Source organism: Delphinapterus leucas, unplaced genomic scaffold (genome assembly GCF_059928025.1).
Source record: "Delphinapterus leucas isolate spDelLeu-1000000601 "Yukka" unplaced genomic scaffold, BTC_Dleu_Yukka2 spDelLeu_asBTCV2_sq25, whole genome shotgun sequence".
Classification (NCBI taxonomy): domain Eukaryota; kingdom Metazoa; phylum Chordata; class Mammalia; order Artiodactyla; family Monodontidae; genus Delphinapterus; species Delphinapterus leucas.
This window is the reverse complement of record NW_028322234.1, coordinates 10006802-10032104: the sequence shown is the minus strand read 5'-3', so window position 1 is coordinate 10032104 and position 25303 is coordinate 10006802. Positions and strand designations below refer to the sequence as shown.

The 25303-nt window shown below is 47.1% G+C and overlaps 1 protein-coding gene across 2 annotated transcripts in view; it reads left to right on the top strand.

The window, feature by feature from the left end:
• The first annotated feature begins 6009 nt into the window (after positions 1-6009).
• CACNA1A (calcium voltage-gated channel subunit alpha1 A) overlaps positions 6010-25303 on the top strand; it is a 236709-nt gene continuing 217415 nt past the window's right edge. For both annotated transcript variants that reach the window (XM_089905382.1, XM_089905383.1), the window contains exon 1: positions 6010-6302. In XM_089905382.1, coding sequence (XP_089761508.1) covers positions 6010-6302 — 293 coding nt within the window. The remainder of the gene's footprint in view (positions 6303-25303) is intronic.

The following is a 25303-nucleotide window of genomic DNA, read 5'->3' as shown; positions in this document are numbered from 1 at the left end:
GTGCTCGGGCTTTCTCTAGTTGCGTCGAGCAGGGGCTACTCTTCTTTGTGGTGCGCAGGCTTCTCATTGCAGTGGCTTCTCTTGTTGCAGAGCACGGGCTCTAGGCATGCGGACTTCAGTAGCTGTGGCGCACGGGCCTAGTTGCTCCATAGTATGTGGAATCTTCCCAGACCAGGGCTCGAGCCCATGTCCCCTGCATTGGCAGGCAGATTCCTAACCACTGCGCCACCAGGGAAGTCCCCCTACCATCATTCTTGTTTGCTTATTATATACTAGTCATTGTGCATGCTTACCTGCTTGATCTTAATTAATCCTTACAGCAATCTGAGGGGTAAGGAGTCACGTCTCTATTTTACATAAAAAAACTGAGACTCAGAGAGGCTAAGCACTTTTCCAAGAGCACACAGCTAGGAAGTATTAGAGCTAGCATTTGCACCCAGGTCTGCATCCAGAATTTGACTCTGTCTCATTTGGTTTTGGAAATTTGCAGGGCACATACTGCTGTGCAATATTATGCCTGGAGTGACAGCCACAGTCCATCTCTGGATTCACTCTTGAGTGCCTACCTCATGATCTGCAAATATCTGGATTATCAGATTCGGGTTCTGTTGTTTATACCCTCCATCTCCCAAAGATCTCGGTACTCATTCTCAATGGGTATCCAGACTAGAAGACAAAGACCAAATGTCTTTTGGCTGATCCATTCTTGCAACTCAAAATGACTGGATTAGTTGTTCATTGTTTTAGCCGCCAAATGAATGTGATTTGCAGCTATTTATTTGGGGCATTTATTTCAGAGTTGCTAGCCCTGTTCAATTGAATATAATTCTCAGAGCCAGTATGGTAGTGCTGCTGCTGATTGATAAATTAAGTCTCCAGCTGGCAGATGTGTTAAAGATTAGAACCAATGGCTGAGACTGATTTCTGGAGGCCTCTTGTTAAACTGCTTCTGTCTGCAATGTTAATGAGATTCTAAATCTTTCTACCTGGTCAGCATTACTAATTTGGATTCATGGTGGACAGAGGGCAAGGAACTACCTACTGCAGTCATTTGAGGAGCCTATGAAGATTTCTTGCCCATCCATTTCCATCTGCTAGGTGATATGTAAGATTCCAATATTAGAGATTCATTCCTTTGGCTATATAAATTTTTCATTCTCTGTAAAGTGAATCCATTAGGATAATGCACCTGGGTCCCTGTCACACTTTAGGGTGCGCGAGTTGAGTTCTTTCCAGAAAAGGGAAGTAGAGCAATTGAGAGGGTTGGAAGACTTTGGAAGATTCTGAGGAAAGAGAGAGGAACTCCAAGATGTCAAACTTCAGGGTTAAGCAAGCTTTGGGAATGCCATTTGGTGAGAAGAAAGCATAGATTCTTCTGCCACCTTGACAGGGGGCATTTGGAAATATGTGTGGGTATCTTTGCTTTTCACAAGACTGGGAGTGCTACTGACCCCCAGTGGGCATATGCCAGGGGTGCTCAACAACCCACAATGCACCAGACAGACCCAAACAGCAAAAACTGTTCCACCAAAAATGCCAACACCATCACCATTGATAACTTTAGAGAATGCCAAGATAGGGATAATAAGTTTGTCCCTTCCAGAGCAGTGATTAGCAAACCTGGATGTACCCCCACTGACTTGCTGAATGAAAATCAGGGGAGAGGGAGGGCCCAGGAATCAGAATTTTTACAACACTTTGCAGGCATTTCTGACATACAGCCAGCTTGTCTGCTGTCTAGGCTTGGGTTAGGGTGTCTTGGAAGATTTTCTTTGTTGTCTGGTAAAAAGGCGGCCAGAGTTTGTTGTAGAGACTTCATGGTTAAAGTCCACAAGGAGAATTATCACAGATCACTATGACAAGTGGTGCTACCTGGGATCTACATTCAGAAGCATTACAAACATTTTCTGTTGAAGTAGAGAACACCCAGAAAACTGCACAACTTATAGGTGCACAGCTCAATGAAAACTTTCAAAAGGCACAACTTTTACAAAGTGAACTCACCTGTATAATTACCACTTAAATCGAGAAGATTCTAGAAGCCCCCCCCCGCCTTGTGCCAATTACTCCTCTACCCTCAGGGGTGATGGCTACTTCAACTTCTAAAGCATAGATTCATTTTGCCCATTTTGAAGTTTACATAACAAAAATTACACACCACGTTCTATCGTATGCCTGGCTTCTTTGATAGAAAATCATGTTTGTGAGGTTCATCCATGCACTTGTGTGTAGCTGCTTCTGATCGTCCATTCTCATTGCTGCAGAAGGCTCTCTGTGCAAATGCCCCACAGAGTATTGATCTATTCTGCTATTGATAGATATTTGGGAAGTTTCCAATTTTTAACTAGTATGAATATGATGCTGTTCACATTCCAGGGAGTGTCTTTTAGTGGACCTATGTACTCATTCCTCCTGGGTTTATACCTAGAGCGCTGATGCCGGGTCACAGGGTATTCACAGGGTCCAGCACTGGAAGAAATGACCAGTTTCCCAAAGTGTTTGTATCCAATTACCTCCACCCAACAGAGTCAGAAGGAGTTTCAGACCCATGTCAGTGACCTGGGCATGTTTTAAAATCTCTCTCAGCCTCAATGTTTTCACTTGTAAAGTGGGGCTTCTATGAAGACTTGTAGATGCTTTATCTTGGTAAGGACTTTCTCAGTGAGAGGTTACTCTTTTCTGAAAAGCTCTGGGTCTTTAGAAATCTCTGTAGGTGATGCTTATGCTATATGAAACTCAACTGTCTTCTTGGGAAAGTCCATCATAACAAGTTATGTGTAAGTTCACTTTGCACAAGGCAGCCTTCTTATATGACTGGCTGTTCGTATCCATGAACGTGGGATTACTTCTTGATTCATATTAACTGTCATTTGCCTTTGAAATCTGAAACATCAAGTACAAAAATCATTAATATTTATTGAGAATCCTACACATCCCATTTCCTTGCAACTCTGATCACTCTTGGTTTAATCATTTTGTCCATACCTTGACAAGTTAGGAAATCTTAAAAGTGCTACAGGTAACCTGTAAAGGCTTGCCCATAGGCACAGAATGGGGAATATATGTAAAGACATATCATCTTTTCTAGTATGTTTCAAATGAACTCATATACTGATGGGGGAGGGCATTAAATAGGATTCAACCAGCTAAGCCTTGAAAAAATATTTGTCTTCTTCGTCCTCTTCCCCTTCCTCTCTATCACCCCTGCCTTCTAGTCAATATATTGCTTTTGCAAAAATTCAACAGTTTCTTGGTACATCCACTTTGGAAGACAGTTTGGTGACATCTTACAAACCTTAGATATGCTACCTTGTGACCCAGAAATTTCACACTTAAGGCTATTCCTACAGAAATGCATATTTATAGGTGCCAGGATCATTCAAGGCAGGAATGTTTAAGAGCCTCAACTGGAAACAACTTAGATGTCCATCAACAAGGTAATGGATAAACAGATAGTGGCTTACTCTTTTATTGAAATACCATACAGCAGTGAAGGTGAATCCATCGCAGCGACATGTGACAACAGCAGGTGAATCTTAAAGACATAATGTATTTTTCAATTTTATTTTATTGAAGTACAGTTGGTTTACAGTGTTGTGTTCATTTCTGCTGTACAGCAAAATGATGCAGTTATACACATATATACATTCTTTTTCATATTATTTTCCATGATGGTTTATCACAGGATATTGAATAGCTCCCTGTGCTATATTCCTTGGATAAACAACAGGGATACCTTGTTGTTTATCCATTCTGTATATAATTGTTTGCATCTGCTAATCCCAAACTCCCAATCCATCCCTCTCCCACCCCTCCCCTGCTACCTTGGCAGCCACAAGTCTGTTCTCTGTTAAAGACATAATGTTGAACCAAAGAAACCAAACATCATAGAATATATACTGATGCTTATATTCATATAAAATCCAAAAAGATGCAAAGTGGAACTGTATTGTTTAGGAATGCACAATAAAGTAGTAGAAGTATAAAGAATAGCAAGGCTATTAATACCATAAAGTCAGGATGTGATTATTGCTGAGGGAATTGGGCACATGTGTGTTTACGGGGAGCCAGCTCTGGACCTGGGTGTTAGTTCCATGAGTGCTAGTTTCACAGCAAATTCTTACACTGTACATTTATGCTTTGAGTATTTTCCTGTGTATTTTCACTTTCACAATACAAAAAGGGGAATGGGAAATAAAACTGTAGTGGCTCTGGAGAGAAGCGAACACCATGCAACATATATAAGCCAGAAGCTTTATCCAGCCAAGTAGGACCTGGTTAGTTATCTGCCCCTGGCAGTTAAGATTTGCCACCTCTGGGGTTTTTCCGACGATGGGGGTCAATCTTTCATTCCAGCTTGCAGGGCCGATTTGAAACTTTCACAGAAGTACCATCAAACCATTCTCCCAGTTTTTAAAATTTGTCTTTTGCTAAATAGAGCAAATTTGTGTAGAGGACTCACTGCACCTCTAGACTTGAATCTCCTTCCTTTTCTACCTTTAAGTTTCTTCCTTTCTTCCTCCCTCCTTCTCCTTGCAAAGTGCTGGGAGTGTCCGGCTGTCTGCAACCGAAATGGAACCCGCTGAAAAGCAAGGTTTCCTCCCAAGGGAGGAGGAATCTGTCGTCCCGACTTCCCCCTTGCCTCCCGACCATCCGGCTCTCCCCTCTCTGCCCCACAAAACTCCGCTGAGACAGGTCCCTTCGCGCCTCCGCGATTGGTCGCGGGCCATCATGTGCCGACACTTTGGGTGGGTCTTTCTCCCGTTAAACTCATCAATCGCTCCTCTTTGGAGCCTCGCTGGCCAGTGGTTCAGACCTTTGCGCCCATTTCCTCCCCCCACGCCCCCCCCCGCTTACTTCCTCTTCCCCCCACCCCTCCACATCAGTCTTATTTTAGCAAAACCTAGAGGAGAAGGAAGAGGAGGCATTGGGAGGCGGGGTGGGGGGGCGATGGACGCTAGGCATTGCAGCATCCGGGAGCAGCTGTTGAGTGGCTAAACGAACGGCGCATACCTCTCTCCCTCTCTCTCTTGGTTCTTTTTTTCCTCCTGTTGGGAATTTTCAGGATTTCATTGCTGCAATTTAACCCCAAGATGAGGCACGGTTGAGCGAAACGCTGCGCGCACACGCACACTCACACTCCTTCGTGAGCAGAAGAGGCAGCCGCTGGTGATTCAGGAAGAAAAAAAACAAAAACAAAAACACCCGGACCCTGCGGCTTCAAGACTCCTTAAGAGCCCTTCGGAGCGTTTTCCTCTCCCCCTCCCCTTCTTTCCTTAATACTCTTAATTTTAATTTAATTTCATTTATTTGGCTACAGATCTTCCAGCATTTTTAAGGTCTAGGAACTCAAGCAAAACAGAAAGGGGGATTTTTTAATTTGGGGGGCTGCCTTTCCCCCACCCCCCAGCAAAGACTTGGGCTTTTTTTTTTTTTTTTTAACAAAAAATGTTTTTAATGAGCCGGGCGCACTCCTTTTGCAAGATGCCAGCCTGACCCGGACCTCGGAGGAATTTGAAGCTTCCACTGCGTCCCGGGGGGCGTCCTTTGCAAACCGTTCGAGTCTTAAAGGGGGTGTGCGTTGTTTTTTTTTTTTTAACTGTGTTTTTTTTTTTTTTTTTCCTTCCGGAGTGGGTGGACTGGGGATTGCCTGGATTCCTTCCTCGGTTATTTTTTGCCTTGCTTCCCTCTCCCCTCCCCCCCTCCCCGGCCCCCGCGCCCCGCCCCCGCACCCTCCTCCAGCCCCTCCTTCTCTGGGGTCAGCCAGGAAGATGTCCCGAGCTGCTATCCCCGGCTGGGGCCGGGCAGCCGCCTTGTGAGCCCCCGACCCGAGGCGCCGAGCCGCCGCCGCCCGATGGGCTGGGCCGTGGAGCGTCTCCGCAGTCGCAGCTCCAGCCGCCGTCTTCACAGCCCCGGCAGCATCAGCATCAGCATCGGCGGCGGCGGCGGCGGCGGCGTCTTCCGCATCGTTCGCCGCAGCGTAACCCGGAGCCCTTTGCTCTTTGCAGAATGGCCCGCTTCGGAGACGAGATGCCGGCCCGCTACGGGGGAGGAGGCTCCGGGGCAGCCGCCGGGGTGGTCGTGGGCGCCGGAGGCGGGCGAGGAGCCGGGGGCAGCCGGCAGGGCGGGCAGCCCGGGGCGCAAAGGATGTACAAGCAATCAATGGCGCAGAGAGCGCGGACCATGGCCCTGTACAACCCCATCCCCGTCCGACAGAACTGCCTCACGGTCAACCGGTCTCTATTCCTCTTCAGCGAGGACAACGTGGTGAGAAAATACGCCAAAAAGATCACCGAATGGCCATATCCTTTGCCCAAACCCCGGCAACTGCGCCTCCCCCTCCTCCCTCGCTTCCCCTCTTCCAGGCTGGGAGAGACCCGGGGGTTGATGGGAGGGGGGGGGTGGTCTTCCAGGGGCTGGGAGAGGGGGCACCGGGGAGGAGTGTGGAGCATCTCTGCACCCCGAGCTGGGTTGAGGTACCGTGGAGGCTTGGGGTTGTGGGCGCCGGGGGAGTGGATTCCTCCCAAGGACCGATTTCAGAATGAGGGCTGGGCCCTGGGGTCGTACAGGGGCCTTTAGAGCCAGTTCCGGATGGGTCAGAGTTCTCCCCGAATGAGCGTAGACCAGGCCGGGGCCTGAGCACTCTGCCCAGGGCAGGGGAAGCATGGGGTCCTTGGCTGGGTTTCCTTAGCCGCCCCTCGCCGGAATCCACGGTTGCCTCCAGAGCTGGAGCCCAGTCCCAGCTCTCAGGCCTCTCCACCCCTGCTTGCCCGAGGTTGGGGGCTGCCCTCTCAAGGAGGGTGCCTAGGGGTTCCCAGGGCCAAGAGCCAGTGGGAGAGCATGTGGTCTTCACACTGAGGGGCCAGCACTGACCAGAATTAATATCTCGGGATGGGCCGCTGGCCAGGAAGGGATGGGGGGCATTTTATTATTCCCCATGTGTGCAGGTTCCATTTCCTTCCACCCACTGATTAGGGACCTCATCATCTTTTGAGGTGTAGAAAACATCCCGTTTGCCCCATCTGGGGCCCTGACCTGGAAGACCCAGGGTGGGCTACTTCAATAAGAAAGATAGGACAAGAGAAAATGAGGTGCTGGGTCCTTCCTAGGGTGCCGTGTTAGGCCTTGGGTTGGAATCTGCTTCTTCCACCCCAGAGACCCGGGAGGGGACACCAGGAGAGTCAGCATCCATGTGGACATCTTGGGCAGGTAAATGCCTTTTTTTTTTTTTTTTAAATTAAAGACCCAGAGGAAGAAAGTGGAGTACACATTTTCCTCTGCTGAGATGCTACCAAAATCCGGATCCCCTTGTGTTTCTTTAAATTCGTGCCTGCTTGAAATAAACCTTGAGGAGGGCTTAACATCTGTTGAGATGTAGGGAGGCAAGGATGGGTAATTAGTCGGGCTTTCTAGCAGTTATCTAAGCATGACCCAGATTCCAAGTAGGGGGACAAACCCTGCTTCCCAGGCTGACTGGCCACCGTGCCGTGCCCAAATGTGCCGCTCCTCGGCTCGGTTCCAACTGGCTGCCCTCGGAGTAAAAACGAATGGGGCTGGTTGGGCCCATGGACTTCACTGATGAGCCCCCATCCTTTTTGTGTATGGTTTTGACAGGTATATACTCAACAGGGCTGAGCCCCAGGTGGTCCTGGGGTTGCTTATTTGAGGAACACGTTGGCTGGTGGATTCACTTTTAGGGGGGACCAGAATTGAGCAGGATTTTGGCTACTGGGTCCGGAAACTGTAACAGAGGCCTCTGAGGTTTTGGAGTGTGTGTGGGCAGTCTGCTTCTAGGGTGGTGAAAATTAAGAGGTTCAGCTGCTGTCTTTTTGGAGGGGTGTACCCCTAACCACGATGTCATTTTGATTGGTGCCCAAGCCAGGAGCCAAGTCTTTGCCTCCTAAGTTTCAACCTTGTGATTATCTGTTGAAATGCTCAGGGGTCTTGTAATCACTCTGCCTGTCTCCCCCCAATCCCTGGAGGAGTGGGGGGAGGCATGGAGAATGGCAATGTGTCAATGTGTGCAAGATCAGAATACTCAGGGGTGTCCAGGAGGGATTCACTGGGCTGACAGGTTTCCGTGTTGAAAATGGCTTTAGATCGCCTTCTGGAGCCTGGATTTGGAGTCTACTAGGAGGAAAGGAAGAAGGTGGGAATCCTAATGTGTCCTTAGCTCACCCCGGTCCAGCCTGAATCCTGCAGATCAGAGGGCTGTTGGGGAGGGAAGGGATGGCAACAGTCCCTCGGAAGGAGGGATCTTAAGAGAGGGATGCAGGTGAACTGGTAGCACTCAGTCCTTTAGAGGTTTTCTTTGGCTTTCTTGCTCTTGGGAGCTTTGTGATGAGTTTGTGCATTTTGCTTTTTGCAGCCAGTTTTTGTTCTCTCTTTGGCCTGAGGCAGCAAACACATTATATAGCCCCACTCTCAAAGGGAAAGCTCTCCATCCCCCAGTCTGTCACCAACCAGAGTCATCCAGGACTGAGCTTTCTCTGGGGGGGAGGTGATGAGAGGGGAGGGGACAGAGAGATGGGGGGCTAGATAAGGGCATTTGGGCCAGTGCAAAGAAATGGAGTGTGGAAACACCAAGGAGTCAGGGCCTTGGACTTGAGTATCTAAACATGGAACTCAAGTCCAGGAACATGGACTTGAGTATCTAAATATTTCTGCCATTAAAAAAAAGTGTTTAAGTACTTACTTAGAACTTTTTCAGGGCCTCTCACTGTTGTCGCCTCTCCCGTTGCGGAGCACAGGCTCCGGACGCGCAGGCTCAGCGGCCATGGCTCACGGGCCCAGCCGCTCTGCGGCATGTGGGATCCTCCCGCACCGGGGCACAAACCCCTGTCCCCTGCATCGGCAGGCGGACTCTCAACCACGGCGCCACCAGGGAAGCCCTAGAACTTTTAAAATAAAGTCTAATGTATATATATACACACATGGGAAAGTATACAACTCAAGTCCAGATTAGTTAAGTGAACATTCATGCCACTGGCACCCAGGTCAAGGAAAAGAATGTAACCAGCTCCCCAGAAAGTCCCCTCCTGCCCCCTCCCAGTTACTCCCCCCGATAAGGGTTACCGCTACCCCGACTTCTGACCCCATGGGTTCATTTGGCCTCCTTTTGAGCCTCCTGTAAATGGAGTCAGAGGCTGTGTTCTTTTGTGCCGGGCTTTTTTTTTTTTTTCCTCAACAATCTGTCTGTGAGATGCATCCATGTCACTGTGGGTCGTTGTTGGTTGTTCCTTCTCATCGCTGTGTGATATTTTATTGTTTGACTCTCCCACAACATACTTCTCCGTTCTACAGTTGAGGGCCATTTGAGTAATCCCCAGATTGTGCATGTCTTTGGTTGAACTTTTTGGGGAGGCGTTTCTCTTGAGTTTATACCTAGGAGTGGAATTGCCACTGCCGTTCTTTGATGCGCATGTCGCGGAACATGTATTTGGAAATGGCATTTACTGAGGGTTGCAGGTGAGTGGGCAAAGCAGGTTCTTCACCGTCACGGGGAGGAGTCAGTCAGTGGCTGTTCCATGAACTTGGCTGTGTGCTCCGAGGGCCTAAGAGTGTTACTTCCAAATGCAGATTCCAGCATGGTACGCTGGTGGAGGGAGGGTGCAATCTTGCGTTCCCCATGGTCACGGGCACTTTGCCACTGTGATTCCTTCCCCTTCTGCACCCCACTTTCCTCGGGAGCTCAAGCTTGAAGCCATCAGTGAGAATTAAGGGGTTCTCATGAATTTCATTTTTCTCTAAGTCAGGAGACCCAAATGGAAATCTTGGATGTTCAGATTTCCATCGGTGCTTTTCACTCTTGAAGGATTCCAGGCAGCAAAGCTGTCTGGATCACACACCTTGGTTCCGTGTTCTCCTCGACTGGAAGTCTGATTTAAATATGGCTGTGACGGCCTCTGATGATGGCTTCTAAAGAGCTCAAATCTGTCAGCTCAATAAGGCGCATCTGTCAACCTTCCTAGAGCCCCCACTTAATGCCGCTTGCTCCTTCTGACGCGCTACCAAGCGCCAATGTGAATGTCATCTTCCCCCAGTCCTGCTGATGCCAGCAGATCTTGCGCTGAGCGTGGTGTAGGAATTTGGGACGCGGACTCAGGTCTGTGTTATCACGCTCCTTCTCCTGAAGTGCTTGCAGGATTCCGGGCTTTCATACCCTTGTTTTCAGGACTCTTAACAAGAAACCCAGAGTCCCATCACATCAGGTAACCCACGGACACTGGCTGATTGGCACTCACCCCCTCACTCACCTCATCAGAGTCTTGGCCCACCCTGAAAATTAGCTTGTGCTAGAAGGGCAGGAAAGAATGACTGTATAATTCGTCTACTAGATCAGCGTGGCAGGTACTTCCAGAAGGGCAAAACTCTGGGAAGTAGGAATTAGCATGGTTTTTTTCCCTTGGGTTCCCCCCCTCTCCCGCCCGCCGCTGCAAAGGTGCGATTCCTCCTCCGCAATCCCCAAATCTAAAAAGCTCTGAAAACCGAAAGTTCAGCTCATTTAGGGGTTAAAAAACTACCTTGAACTGACCCAAATTTATATGCTTAATTTACAGCCTTAAATTTATCCCACTTGGTGTGCATTTTGGTATATTTCACTGAGGAAACAGTAGATATGCTTGATTATGGGGTGCTGCTCCGGCAGACCCAGTGGGAGTGTTACGTATACATGGTAGCACTTTCCAAACTTTCCTGAGTGTGAGGATTGCCTTGTTAAAATGATGACTCTGGTCCAGCAGGTTTGGGGTGGGGTCTGGGATTCTGCTTTTCCAACAAGTCTCTAAGGATTGCCCATGCTGCTAGTACATGAGTTACACTTGGAGTATCCAGGTCACATCATAGATGCATCCTGTTATCTTTTTTTTCCTTTTTCTCAAAGACCGGGTTTATTGTGGTATAAATTACTTCCAGCAAAATTCACCCTTTTAAGCATAAAGTTCTCAGAGTTTGACAAATGCATGCAGGCATGTAGCCACGACCTAAATCAAAATGTGGAACAGTTCCATTACCCCACAATATCCCCTAGTGACCCTTTGAGTCAGCACCCCCCTACCCAAGTGCCTTGCAAGCACTGATCTGTTCTCCATCCTTATAGTTTTGCCTTTTCTAGGAGGTCGTATAAATAGAATCATATCGTATGTAGTCTTCGGATTCTGGCTTTCATGCAGCCTTTGAGATCCATTCGTGTTGCTGTGTGTGTATCAGTGGCTCATTCTTTTGAGTGCTGAGTAATATTCTATGGGATGCCTGGACTGGAGACTGTTCATCCATTTCCCAGGAGATTTGGGGTGTTTCCAGGTTGGGCGATTATGAATAGAGCTGCTGTAAACATTGGTGGATGGATTTTAGTGGGAACGTACATTTTATTTCTCTTGGGGAAATAAATACCCAGGAGTAGGATTGCTGGGTTATGTGGTAAGTATGTGTTTATAAGAGACCGCCAAACTGTTTTCCAAAATGGTTGTGCCATTTTACATTCCCATCCCTGTGATCCCTTTAAAAACACCAAGTTCTGGGCTTCCCTGGTGGCGCAGTGGTTGAGAGTCTGCCTGCCGATGCAGGGGACGCGGGTTCTTGCCCCGGTCCGGGAAGATCCCACGTGCCGCGGAGCGGCTGGGCCCGTGAGCCATGGCCGCTGAGCCTGCGCGTCTGGAGCCTGTGCTCTGCAACGGGAGAGGCCACGACAGTAAGAGGCCCGCGTACCGCAAAAAAAAAAAAAAAAAACCACCAAGTTCTAAGCTCCAGAGCACGCCTGGCCTCGAGGGTTTAGTGTAAAGGATTGTGGATGTGTAGAAAGTAGAGGAAGCGGTAGCCTTAAGTGCCAGTCAGAGAAATGAGAAAGGGTGAGGATGTCATTTGTAGCTCTGTTCCTGCCCTGGTTTGAGGTCTAGCAAGGGAGGGGGGTCTCCAGTGTGGGAGAAGGGTGTCTCTGGTTGGGGGGTGCTTTGGTCCTGCCACTCGGCAGTAAAAAGCAAGCTTCCCGAGGCCATAAGACCTATATCCATCATGTTACTCACCACTGCCACCCCATCACGCCTGGCACACTGTAGGCACTCCATTAATGTTTGCCCAGTGAGCGACAAAAGTGCTTCTCTTCACCCAGTTGCCAAATCTTCGAGATCTGATTCACCTATGTACCCATGTTTTAGCTTTTCAATGGGTTTTAGGTGTGGATCTTGGAGTGACAGGAGGGGTGTGTGTGCATGAGGGTATCAGACCAAAGGAGGTCTCTGAAATGTTAGTGCTTGAGAAATTGGGGAGCAGTGGTTCCTTGAGAGTGGAGTCTTCCTTCAGGGGATTTTGGGGGGGACATCTGTTGGGTACTTGGGAATTAGGTACACCCCCCCCATTGCCTCCCCAGTAACAAGCACACAGCATGCACTCCTCCAACAATGGAAGACGCCACCAGGAAGGTGGATTCAATCCAGAGATGGTCAGGACCCTGAAGCCCCTCAGTTAGTCCATTTCTGGGGATGCTAACTCAGCTCCTCAGGAGGGATCCAGGTGGTGCTGTGAAATACAACAGGGAGGTGAGGGAAAGCACCCTGAACTTTGGGTCAGCCAGGCCCAGGTTCGAATGGCCCACCCTAGCCAGGCTGCCTTGGGCATCAGAGCCTCAGTTTCCTCGTGCACTGATGAGGATGTTGCTTCTGATATAGCATGCTCCTCGGAGGACTCTGGAGGAGGTCACGTGGGGTCATGCATGAGAAATGCCCAGCACAATGTCCGGCATGGAGAAAGCTCCAAAACGCATGAACCATAATATTGGAGAGCACTTTTCGCTCGTTATGTTCCTTTTTGGAAACTTTGACTAGAAACCGGGCTCTCTGGGTAGGAGTGGGAGCAAAGGGCCCCTCAGTTGACTGGCCAGTTTGGATTTATTAATCTGAGTGTGGCACTCTTGTTTTTTGTTTTTTTTTTAAACATTCACAGAATATTTTTTTTAATTAATTTATTTACTTTTTAAATTTATTTTTGGCTGTGTTGGGTCTTCGTTTCTGTGCAAGGGCTTTCTCTAGTTGCGGCGAGCAGGGGCCACTCTTCATCGCGGTGCGCGGGCCTCTCACTGTCGCGGCCTCTCTCGTTGCGGAGCACAGGCTCCAGACGCGCAGGCTCAGCGGCCATGGCTCACGGGCCCAGCCGCTACGCGGCATGTGGGATCTTCCCAGACCGGGGCACGAACCTGCGTCCCCTGCATTGGCAGGCGGATTCTTAACCACTGCGCCACCAGAGGAGCCCCACTCTTGTTTTTTTAATTGATATATTTGATTTACAACGTTGTCTTAGTTTCAGGTGTACAGCAAAGTGATTCAGTTATACATATACACATATATATTCTTTTTTTCAGAGTCTTTTTCCTTATAGGTTATTATAAAATATTGAGTGTAGTTCCCTGTGCTATACAGTATGTCCTTGTTGTTTATCTATTTTGTATATAGTAGTGTGTTTATGTTAATCCCAACCTCCTGATTTATCCCTCCCCCCCTTTCCCCTTTGGTAACCCATTTGCATTCTCTTTTCTCTCTGGAAGCTTTAAGGGAGGAAAAATGTATGCCCACTTGACCTATTTTTCTGTTCTCTTCGGTCTGAGATAAAATTGTCTTCCTCTCCCTTGATCCCTTCCTCTGTGGGTGACAAGGTAAGGGAGTTTTAAAATGTATAATTAGCTTCCCTGCCCACCGCCCCCCACCCCCATCTCCTTCTTCTGAGCCAAAGGGTCCAGCCCAGAATGGAGGCTGCAGGCTTAGGACAGCTGCTGTGGCCGCCCCAGGTGACTCCTGAGAGTTTAACAATAGAACCCTGCTCAGCTTTGGGGTTAGAATGCATCCCCCTCTTCCCCCAGTTTCTGTCTTCTTTCTCCCCTCTCCCTCACTTCCTGGGAGAATAGAGAAGGCAAGGAACATTCCAGGAGAGGGATCCAGGTGGGTGGGCTCAGCAACTTATGTTTCAAAACCCACTGGGCTTTAGTCCTTGTCTGGGTAGGGTGACCAGATGTCCCAGTTTGCCTGGGACTGTCCTGGTTTTAGCATCTTGAAAAATCCAGCAGTTCTGGGCAAACAAGGAAGTTGGTGACCCTACTGGTGAGTTCTTAACACTCCAGAGATGAAGGGAGCCAGAGATGGTGCCAGTGCCCAGGAAAGGAGAAGATAGGTAGCTTTTTCCCCTCTGAAAAGCTGAGACTTTATCTTGGAATGAATTGTGCTTTTGGAAGCTGCTTATTTAAGGCAGCTAATGCGAGAGAGATCCCGGCTCTGAAGCGCGAAATTCCAGAGTTAAATACGGATCAAGTTTTGTCGTCTCTCTTGGGTCAGAAGCGGCTTTATCTTCTTTTCAGCCTGGGAGCATTTTGGGGTCTTCCTTTAAGGTGTTCCCTGCTCAGGTTGGACCTGGAATTTGGGATTAGCAGCCCTCCCCCCATAACACTATTTAGGAGGCCCGCCCCCCACCTCCCGGGAGCAATGAGGGAAACTCAGTTTCGTCACCCACCTGCCAGTAAATAATAATCACACTGTTAAGTTCTGTTCTCATTTTAGGTCTGTGCGTAAAATATTATATAATTTTAAACCAATTTTAAAAGTATTTTTATAAAGCGGCGTTTGCAGGAGAGCTAAGTCTGATCTTAAGAATAAATGGACATATTCGTCTTAAATGAGACATTGGTATAGACCTAGAACTTGCTCTGTGTGGGGTTACACAGTTTCTGACCTGCCATATTCTTTTATCTCATTGACCTTTATTACTTCCTTTATTAAGAATAATGGGCATGGGCACCTCTGCTGACCTTCACTTTCTGCTATGAAATGTTTGTGGCGTCCATGGAGGGATGTGCTTGTCTGAGCAATAGCACCAGGGGTGGAGGCTAAAAAGGAGGAGAAGAGGTGAGGAGGGGAAGCAATATAGGGTGGAGATGAAGCAAAAGGCTTGGGGGGCAGGTGACCCTGGTTGCAATTCTCAGCTCTAGCTCCCAGTAGCTGTGCCTCAGTCTCTTCATCTGTAAAATGGGCATAGTAGTCCTCCATCCAGGGAATTGGAGGATGAAAAGATACTGAAAGCATGTGATGTATATGATCACTCTGTAAAAAGTATAAGAATGGGGGAAAAAATAGTATCAGAATGGACAGACTGTATACTCCCATGCAGCAAGGGCTGGGTCGATTGTGGTCACCACTCTGGCCCCGTGCTTGGCACCTACAGTGGCTGAATATATCATTGTGGGGTGTCTTCTTTCACCTCAGGTTAACAGCCAATTGCTTTAATCCTGTTCTGAGTTTTCAGCACACTCTCAATATCATCTCTCCTTTTACTTATTTTTCCTTATTTATTTTACTACTATATGGAAACACTGGTAGACCCGCCACCGAAGTCAAGAACTAGAACAGTGGTCCTCAAAGTGTGGTCCCCAGCCCGGCAGGGCCAGCATCACCTGCTCTAGGGCAGAGATGCTTGCACTTGGGCGTGCACCAGTGTCCCCTGGAGGGCTGTTGAAACACTGGTAGCTGGGCTTCGCCCCCGAGAGTTTCTGATTCCGGGGTTTTAGGGTGGAACCTAAGAATTTGCATTTCTGACAAGTTCCCAGATGCTGCTGATGCTGCTGGTTTGGGGAGAACCCTGAACTAGAACACGATCGATAACTTACCTCTACCTGTAGCCTCCCACCCTGCCTTTGCTTCCTGCCCCTCCCCCACTTCACTCCCCCAAAGGCAACCACTCACCCTTGGATTGTGTGTGTCTTATTCTCTTTCTTTCTTTCCTTTAAAAAAAGCTTTATCACATATTTAAATATGCCTTAACTCTGTAAGTTTCACCTTCGTGGTTTCTGAGCTTTTTAGCCTTCTGGAACTCGCACTGGCTTTTTTTCACTCAACTGTATATTTCTAAGATTCATCTCTCTTATTTGAGTATAGCTGTAGGTTATTTACTTTTCTCTGTATAATATTGTATTCTGTGATGATACAACAATTTATCCGCTTTCCTGGGTGATGGACATTTGGGATGTTTCCAGGTTTCTTGTTTCTTTTTGCTATTATGAACGGTGCTGCAGTACTGAATAAATAATTTTTGAATGAATGAATTCAAGGTGTTAATTTTAGTCTGTGTACTTGGGAATGTCGCTTCAGCTAGAATCAGCTGAGATTCATCAGCATTTCTGGAACACCAGCCATCTGACAGGCACTGGCTAAGCCATTTCACAGTCTATATCCATTATTCTAAGGTCTGGGTCAGCCAGGAAGCCCCTGTTTTTCCTTGTCTTCTGAAAGTCAGCCTGTGTTTTAGGCATCGGCAGTTGCTACAGTAGTAGAGAAGCAGCAGGGCTGAGTTGAGAGCATGGACTCTGGAGCCAGTGGGCTGGGGTTCAAATCCCAACTCTTCTAGTCACTAGCCATGTGACCTTGCTCAAGTCATTTAAGCGTTCTGTGCCTCAGTTTCCCAGTTTGTCCACTGGGGATTCTAATAGCACCTTTCTTGGAAGATTAAATTAGTTAATACATGTTATGCTTAGAAAATAGTGCCTGGAACTTAGCACTATATGTGTCTATATGTAAATGGATTGAGGTATCAACGGATACATGGATGGATCAATGGGTGGAAAGAAGAAAGGATGGGCTTATTCGGGTGACCTCTCTGACCCAGTGCTTGGAATAGTGTGTGACACATAGTAGGTTCTACATAGTATTAGTTATTATTATTCTGCCTTTTCTTGCCAAGGCTCTCAACTCCCTTGATCTCTGTTATTCTCTGGCATCTATCTTGTTAACCCGTTCTCCTGGATGATAAACTAAACCACCATCACTCCAATGTATAATCCAAGGGGAAAACAATCACGGGGTCATGTTGATTGTAGATACTAGAATTCCATGATTCCAAGGCCCAGGCAAAATTTTCCTCATCTCAGAAATCCTTGTCTATATTTCTAATCAACTTCCTCTCCCATTCTCTACATCCCACTGCCAGGTTCTCTCCAGTGCCATACTCTTTCCAGTCTGCCCACAGCTCCCCCTTCCTCTAACCATACCCTACTTTCTAACCTTGCTTTAAGAGCACCATCTTTGAAGACATCAAAGACTTCAAACCAGTGAGAATAGGCTGGCTTCTGTGCAGTTCTAACAAGGACTTGGAGCATTTGGGTCTTGCATAAATTGGAAGAGTCAGAAATGTTTGTGGATTTGAATTATTTTTGGAAGAGTTGTTAGAATGTAAAATTTTAAGTTTGGCCTGTTCCTAATCACAGTGGAGTCTTTTAAGTTAAGGATCATCAATGGATATTTGTGGTTTAGAGAAGAGAAGCATCTCCTGCAGTTAGTTTTGAATGCATGGGTGGATGGAAAGATCTGTGGATGGTTGCACAGATGGACAAATAGGTGAATAGGCTAGGTGGGATGAAGGAAGGCAGGATGGATAGATGAGAGAAAGAAAAGATGGACGTATTGGATGGATGGGTGATTGGGTGGGTTATAGGTGGGTGGATAAGTGTTGATTGGTGGGTGACTAGATGAGTGGTGGACGGATGGATGATGAAAGAAAGAAAAGGTGGATGGGTGAACACATGAGTGGATGAGTAGATGGCAGATGACTGACTGGACTGGATTGACAGGTAAAAAGATGGATGGGTGGATGAATGGATGGATGGACAGACGGATGGATGGATGTTAGATATAAGGGTGTATGGAAGGGTGGGTGTCCATTTCTCAGTCTCTCTGATATTTGGTGTTCTTATGGGCTTGGGAATGACCAAGTCCCTCCACTTACCGCCTCAATGTCAGGTGAATCTTGCATGCTTTGTGAAAAGCAATAAGATGTATGCTTATGTCTTACTCTCTACTTAGAATGCTCCTTGAGGGTAGGGAACAGCGATTTACCTTCCTCACATCCCCCACCAGCTCCCACACTATATCATGCATGAGTGTTTGTTAATTGAGTAGTGATGAGGAAAGTAAACAGTGTTCTTTACAAAGACTATTAAAATTCTGGAAACACTCTGGTTTTGTTTATTTCAGCACTGGGACTAAAAGTGGAATTCCTTGGATTTTGCTTCATTGGTGAAGAGTGGTGGGCTAGTGGAATATCTCTCTTACAAGTAGGTTGGGTAAATGTCCCAGATGCTTACTCACTGCCAGAGATTGCAGATTACAGATGTACCAGGTTCTACAAGGCCCCTCATGATCTAGTCCCTGTTTTGTCTTTGATCTCATCTCTTCCATTCTCTACCCCTTCCACTCTGTCTCAGCCCCACTGGCCCTTTTTGCCCACAGCTAGCTTATTTGCATCGGTAGGCATCTGTGCTGGCTCTTCCCTCTACTTGCATCACTGTTTCTCCAGGTCTCCCCATGGCTGATTCTTTCTCTTCATTTAGGTCTCAGCCCAAAAGTCACATCCTCCGAGAGGCCTATCCTCTTCATTTGTTGAAAACCTGAAATACAAAGAAGAACATAAAATATATGTATACTCTCCTACCCAGAGAGAATCTCTGGTGACATTTTTTGTTTGTTTGTTTGTTTATTTTTGGCTGCATTGGGTCTTCGTTGCTGCACATGGCTTTCTCTAGTTGCAGCAAGTGGGGCTACTCTTCTTTGCGGTGCACAGGCTTCTCATTGCGGTGGCTTCTCTTGTTGTGGAGCATGGGCTCTAGGTCTGTGGGCTTCAATAGTTGTGGCTCACGGGCTCAGTAGTTGTGACACACAGGCTTAGTTGCTCCACGGCATGTGGAATCTTCCCGGACCAGGGATTGAACCCGTGTCCCCTGCGTTGGCGGGCAGATTCTTAACCACTGAGCCACCAGGGAAGTCCCTGGTGACATTTTATGGTTACATTCCATACATTTTTATGGATATAAGCTTTTCTGAACACATTTCCATGCCACTAGATGTCCTTGGACAGCAACATCAGGGCTACCATGTATAGTTGTACAGAGTACACACTGCACAAGGGTATTGTATCTCATATCATAGGCATCATAGAGCTGTACATTTATTATTTCAATTTCTCAGATGATGAAAGCTTCAGTATCTTGCTCTAGCAAAATGAAGATATTATGACAATTTTTTGACAGATGGACCTAACAACTTGAAAAAGGGGAGTCATTTAAATTCACACAGTGGTGCTGTATGGGTTGGCAGCAACCCCAGAAAAGACTGTTGTTAATATCTGATGACATTCCACTTTATGGATATATCATACTTCTTGTAATCATCCCCAGTCGTTTGTGTTGCTTGTAAACAACAGCGCTACAAACATCTTTGTGCATAAATCTCTGTCCAAGGTGCTGATTATTTTCAAAATAAAATTCTGGTCTAGAGATGTCACTCAAGTCTTAAAACTGTTGCCACCACTTTCCTTGAATATGTAAAAGAGATTTTGAGACCAAGTGACTTGAAATTTAGGAAGCTGAGGAGGAGTATGGAAAGAACAGTTGATTGGTTTGGAATTTTTCCTAGGCTGCATGTAAAACAGTGTTTTTGAACTGGGGGTGATTTTTGCCTTCCAGGGGACTTTTGGTAATGTCTGGAGATACTTCGGGTTGTCACGAATGTGGAGGGTGGGGTGCTACTGGTACTTAGCAGATAGAAGCCACGGGTGTGCTGAGCATCCTAAAATGCACAGGACAGCACCCTCATCCCACCCCCAATAAACAATTATCCAACCCAAGATGTCAATATTGCTGAAATGAGAAATCCTGATGTAAAAGACATCACGGATTCCTTGGAGGAGAGTGGGTGGATTTCGAGTTTGGGGGTTACTTAAATTTTACTTACAGTTTCTCTTCCTATCTGGGTGTCTAAGCCAGCTTTCTCTGAACTTTAGATCCCACGCTATCAGCAACAGGCTTGCTACTGACAGATTCGTTGATGTAAATATAGATGAGTATATAGAAGGAAATCTCAGCTGGAAAATGTTGGAATGAAAGCTGCTGCAACCTCCCTTTCTCCCTCCTTCTCCTTCTGTTGCCCAGTTTTTAAATCGTGTCTCACTTTCTTTGGGCTCCTGGCATGGTGAGTACTGCTGGTGGAGACAGTGGTTCTCTGTTCCTTTAGTCCCCACACCCAAGGTTGGCCTTGGGCATGTCCAGGACACCACTGAGACAGATTAGCTTAGAGATGTGAAGGGGGAAAGGAGTGCATTCTGATAAATTCATTCATTCATAAATGTTAACTGAGCACCTACTATGTGCCAGGTGAGTGAGGGGAGAGGAGGGAAGGAAGGTGACAAGGGCAGATTGTGTGGGCCACAGTGAGGATTTTTACGCCAAAGGAAATGGCATCCTCATTCCCATTTCCCACCTGGCACACCTATACTTTGTTTTCCAGAAGAAAATAGCGCCCTTTGTGTCTACACAATGTTTTGAGGGCTGCTGGTTTTCCTCCAATACTAGCTACACTGCAGTGAACTCTGCTGTGTTGATGTCTTTACACACGTCTGTGACTGTTTCCTTAGGACAGATTCCTGGAGGTGGCACATCTGGGTCATATGTCAGGCTTAGGGGCCAGGCTGCAAGGAACAGTTAGTCTGTGCCTTTTCAAACTCCGAGGTCCCATTTCCCTGATTATGTGGCCCAACTAGATTGCCCTTGATTTTATATCTTCACCAATCAGGTAAGTGAAAAGTGGAATCTATTTGTGGTGCAATGTGCATTTCTTCAGTTCCCAAAGATGCAGAGCATTTTTCAAATCCATACGGGCTATCTGTGTTTCCTTCATGATGTCCCTGGTCACACCCTTGGCCCTGTTTTCTCTAGGGACATTCTTCATAGATACCTTTCGGGGAGGTTGCACCAGGTTCTATAGACACTGAGGGGTTCTGTTGCTCTGTGTTGTGTTCGAAGCAGTATAGTGGTTAAGAGGGAGGGCTGTAGAACCAGACTACCTGGGTTCAAATCCCAACTCTGTTTCTTTCCAGCTGCACCATCTTGGGCAAGTCACTTCACCTCCCGGTCCTCAGTTTCCTCATCTGTAAAATGGGCATAAAATGAGTTCCTGCCTTGTGGGGTTGTCGTAAGGCTCAAGCAGCACTTAGGACAGTGCCTGGCACACAGTGGGTCATAAATAAGAATTTGCCTTCATTATTGTTATGGGCTAGGCATTAGCTTCCTCTCTCCTCCATACAATAGTGTGTGTGTTTCTGTGTACCTTTGTTGGTGCACCTTTTATTTCAGGGTGCAATAGCCACCACGTGATTAAGAGTTAGCTCTCCAAGAATCAGTGCCACCGTGGCTCTTTTAACTGACCAAACAGGATCTCCCGCGCTTCCCCCCCAAAAAAGCAACTGGACCATTTTTCACATTCACGATGGGTTTCCTTTCCTTGGCCCCTGTGCTTGTTCATGTCTGGGATTTCACTAGAGCTCCAGTAAAGACGAAGTGTCATATCCCAAGAGAAAATGGAAACTGACTGCCTTTTCAAATCTAGTTAGTAGCTCCTCTTTATGGAGGGCTTATGAGCCCTCAGGCTCTTTGATTTAATCTTGATATCAGTCCCAAGGGCTCAGTGGGTTTATTTTTGCCCCCACTTGACAGATGTTCACACTGAGGCTCAGAGAGTAAAGTCACTTGCCAAGGTCACACATCTATCATATGGGGAAACTTCATGGGACAGGTAATGGCATGGCAGGAACAAAGGCCCAGAGAGGCAGATGCTCAGGTCCTGCCTGGAAAACATCTGTGCTCCAGAGAGGTTGGCATGCCTAGGGGAAGAGATGGTATAAAGGAATAGTTAAGGGACAGAGTGAAGGGATATTGAGGTCAGCCAGTCCTAGGTTCCTCTCTGACAGTGATGTTGCCTTTGGGAAGTTACTTAACTTCAGTGATCCTCAATTTCTTCATCTTTACAATGGGCAGAATAATATTTTCCACCCAGAGATGCTGTAAGGATGAAATCAATGGTGAATGACAAACATCATGCTCGGCACAGAGTAAATGCTCGACAGGTAGCTGAAGCTCTTTGTTTTCTCCTTAGTACAGGCACTGGGACACAAACACAAACAGACAGACACAGACCCCTGCCCTGGTGTGGCTTACATTCTAGCTGGGGAGACAGACCAAGGACCAGTTAAAGGATACAGTTGGTGTGGTTAAGTGCTGTGGTGCAAAAATAAAGCAGGGATAGGAGATACAACAGGGTGGTGAAGACAGAGGGTATTGGTGCTGAGAAGCTGAGCTAGGAGGAGACCTGGGGAGAGGTGTGGGCTTGAGTTGGGTCACTCTGGGGAAGCACAGAAGTGAAGAGCAGCTGTAGTGAGGCTGGAGATCTCTTTCATAGAGGACTCTGTCTTGAAAGTGAAAGGGGTAGGTTGGGGAGACCCAAGGTAGGGCTGCTGAAGGGGACCAGTGAAGTTTCCAAGCAGGTTAGTGATGCTAAAAGAAAAAAAAAAAAAGGAAGAATGGAGAAGAACCAACTTCTTGCTCCTCGAGATGTCTTCTCATCCTTTATCCCTTTGGGTCACTTAAAGACATAAGCAAAGGGACCGAGCTCAGGGTTATTTTCAAGACTTTAGGTTATTTATTAAAGTTCGAGGATATCATTTGTTCTAACCTGTTGGATGTCTTGTGCCTTTCTTCCCTGGGAGGTTGTCTAGACCTGCTATGCCCAGTAAGCCACACATGGCTATTTCCAGTTAAGAATTCGCTAAAATTAAATAAACTGAAAAAGTCACTCCCTTAGTTGCAGCAGCCACATTTCAGATGCTCTGTTGCCACATATGGCTAGTAGCCATTGTACTGGACCATACAGATTCGTACATTCCATCATGGCAAGTCCTGAGACTTGCTGCTGCAGAACCTTCCAGCAGCAACAGCATCTCCTGGAGGGAGCTTGTTGGAAATGCACAATCTCCATCCCTCATCCCAGACCTGCTCAGTACCAATCTGTATCTCAACAACACCCCCACCCCCCAGGTGAGGTTGGCTGTACTTGGAATCTACCTGAAAGTTTTAAAAATGCTGATGCCCCGAGAGTTCCCTGGTGGCCTAGTGGTTAAGATTCCAGGCTTACACTGCCATGGCCAGGGTTCAATCCTAGGTCAGGGAACTGAGATCCCACAAGCTACGTAGTGTGGCCAAAAAGCAAAACAAAATGCTGATGCCCCAAGCCTCACCCCACAGATGCTGGTGAGATTGGTCCAAGGCTTTCCCTGGGTACGGGGGCTTTTGAAAACTCCCCAGTTTTCAAACTTCAATCCTAAGATTCAGCTAGAATTGGCAGAGAGCACCGAGTAGTTAAGAACACTCGGAAAGCAGGTGAACTGGAGTTGGAGCTGTGTGATCTAGGACAAGCCACTTACCCTCTCTGAGCCACAAATTCCCTCTCTGTAAAACCAGGAACCTGACGGCACCTCCCTCCCAGGACTGTGGGTGTAAATGATGTGACGGTTCAGAGTGCTAAGCAGGGGACCTGGGATGTGGATAGTAAGCACTTCCTACATAAATGTTACTTTTAAGAAATGAAATCAGCAGCCTTAGAGCTAACAGCTGGAGTAGAGGCAACAAAACTCTAATTTTTAATGGATTTTTTTCTTTTTTAAAAAGATTGAGGTAATATTCATTTAACATAAAGTTAACCATCAACCATTTTATCTTAAAAACTTTTTTTTTATGTTGGAGTATAGTTGATTAACAACGTTGTGTTAGTTTCAGGTGTATAGCAAAGTAAATCAGTTATACATATACATGTATCTATTCTTTTTCAAATGGTCTACATCAACCATTTTCTCTTTTTTTTTTTTTTTTTGCGGTACGCTGGCCTCTCACCGTTGTGGCCTCTCCCGTTGCGGAGCACAGGCTCCGGACGCGCAGGCTCAGCGGCCATGGCTCACGGGCCCAGCCGCTCCGCGGCATGTGGGATCTTCCCGGACCGGGGCATGAACCCGTGTCCCCTGCATCGGCAGGCGGACTCCCAACCACTGCACCACCAGGGAAGCCCTACATCAACCATTTTAAAGTGTACAGTTCAGTGACATTTAGTACATTCACAGTGCTGTACATCTGTCACCTCTATCTAGTTCTAAGACATTTTCATCACCCCAAAAGGGAACCCCATACCATTAAGCAGTCACTCCCCATCATCCCCTTCCTTCCCCTGGTTGCTAGTCAGCATTCTGTCTTTGTGGATTTACCTATTCTGGTTTTAGACTTTTTTAAGTGTCCTGTCCCTGGCGCCGTCACCTCTCGGCATCCCAAGAGAGACTAGGAAAAGGCCCGGCTCTTTTTATCTCTGGGTCTTTCCACCTCTGGGATGATGGCTGCCCCCACCGGTGTCCCCCTCCGGCACCCTGGGCTTCACCCGTCAGCCACAGTTAATCCCAGCAGCAGGCCCCGTGTTCTGCCCTCCTGAGGCTGCCACAAATGAGAGGTTTCATCTCAGCTGGGTTTCTCCTAGTTAAATATTTAATAAATAAGACCTACAACTTGTGATGCTGAGAGGGTTTGATACTGAAATTAATGAGGGGGAGAGAGTCCCAGGCAGCCCACAGGTCCATCCATGCCTGAGCCTGGCCATGGGCACCCTGGTGGCGCAGACCTGGGCAGACATCTGGATCACCATGCTGGGCCATGCCATCCTGTGTCCCCTGGCTGTGGCCTCCCTCTCTAGCACTGTGTCTGGCACAGGGTAACCACATGATGCATATATGTTAAAAGCGAGATTGTGTGTGTGTTTGTGTGTATGTGTAGAGGAGATGGAGGAGAAAAAGGCAGGAGAGAGAGAGATGAGGGAGAAAGAAAATGGAGAGAGAGGGAGGGAGAGATGGAAGGGGAAAGAAAAAGATCTGGAAGGATCTGGAGGGAGGCAAGGAAGACAGTGATGGGGGAGGGAGAGAGAGACACAGAGAAAGATGAAGAGAGAGAGAGATGGAGGGAGAGAGGAGAAGAAAGAGAATATCATTTCCAGTATCTTTTCCCCTGCTCATCATCCTTGACAATCTTTTCCCCCGCTTTTCCCTCTGTCTCTCCACTTCTCATTTCCTTACTCACGCCTTCTTGCCAGCCCCTCATCCCTTTTCATTTCCTGTGTCTCTGTTATCTTTTAATTTTCTGTCTCAATGTTTGTCCCCTTTCTCTTTCTCTTCATAAACCAACCCTTGGCGTATGTGCCTTATTTCCTAGTCAGTCTTTAGCTGAAGACTGTGTGTGTGTGTGTGTGTGTGTGTGTGTGTGTGTGTGTGTGTATGTATTGGGGGAAGTGAGGGAGAAAACAAACCTAGAAAAGAGTGTAGGAACATAGATGAACATTTTAAAAACCATGTTATGATACAAATGAACTTATTTACAAAACAGAAGTAAACTCACAGACATAGAGAGCAAATTTATGGTTAC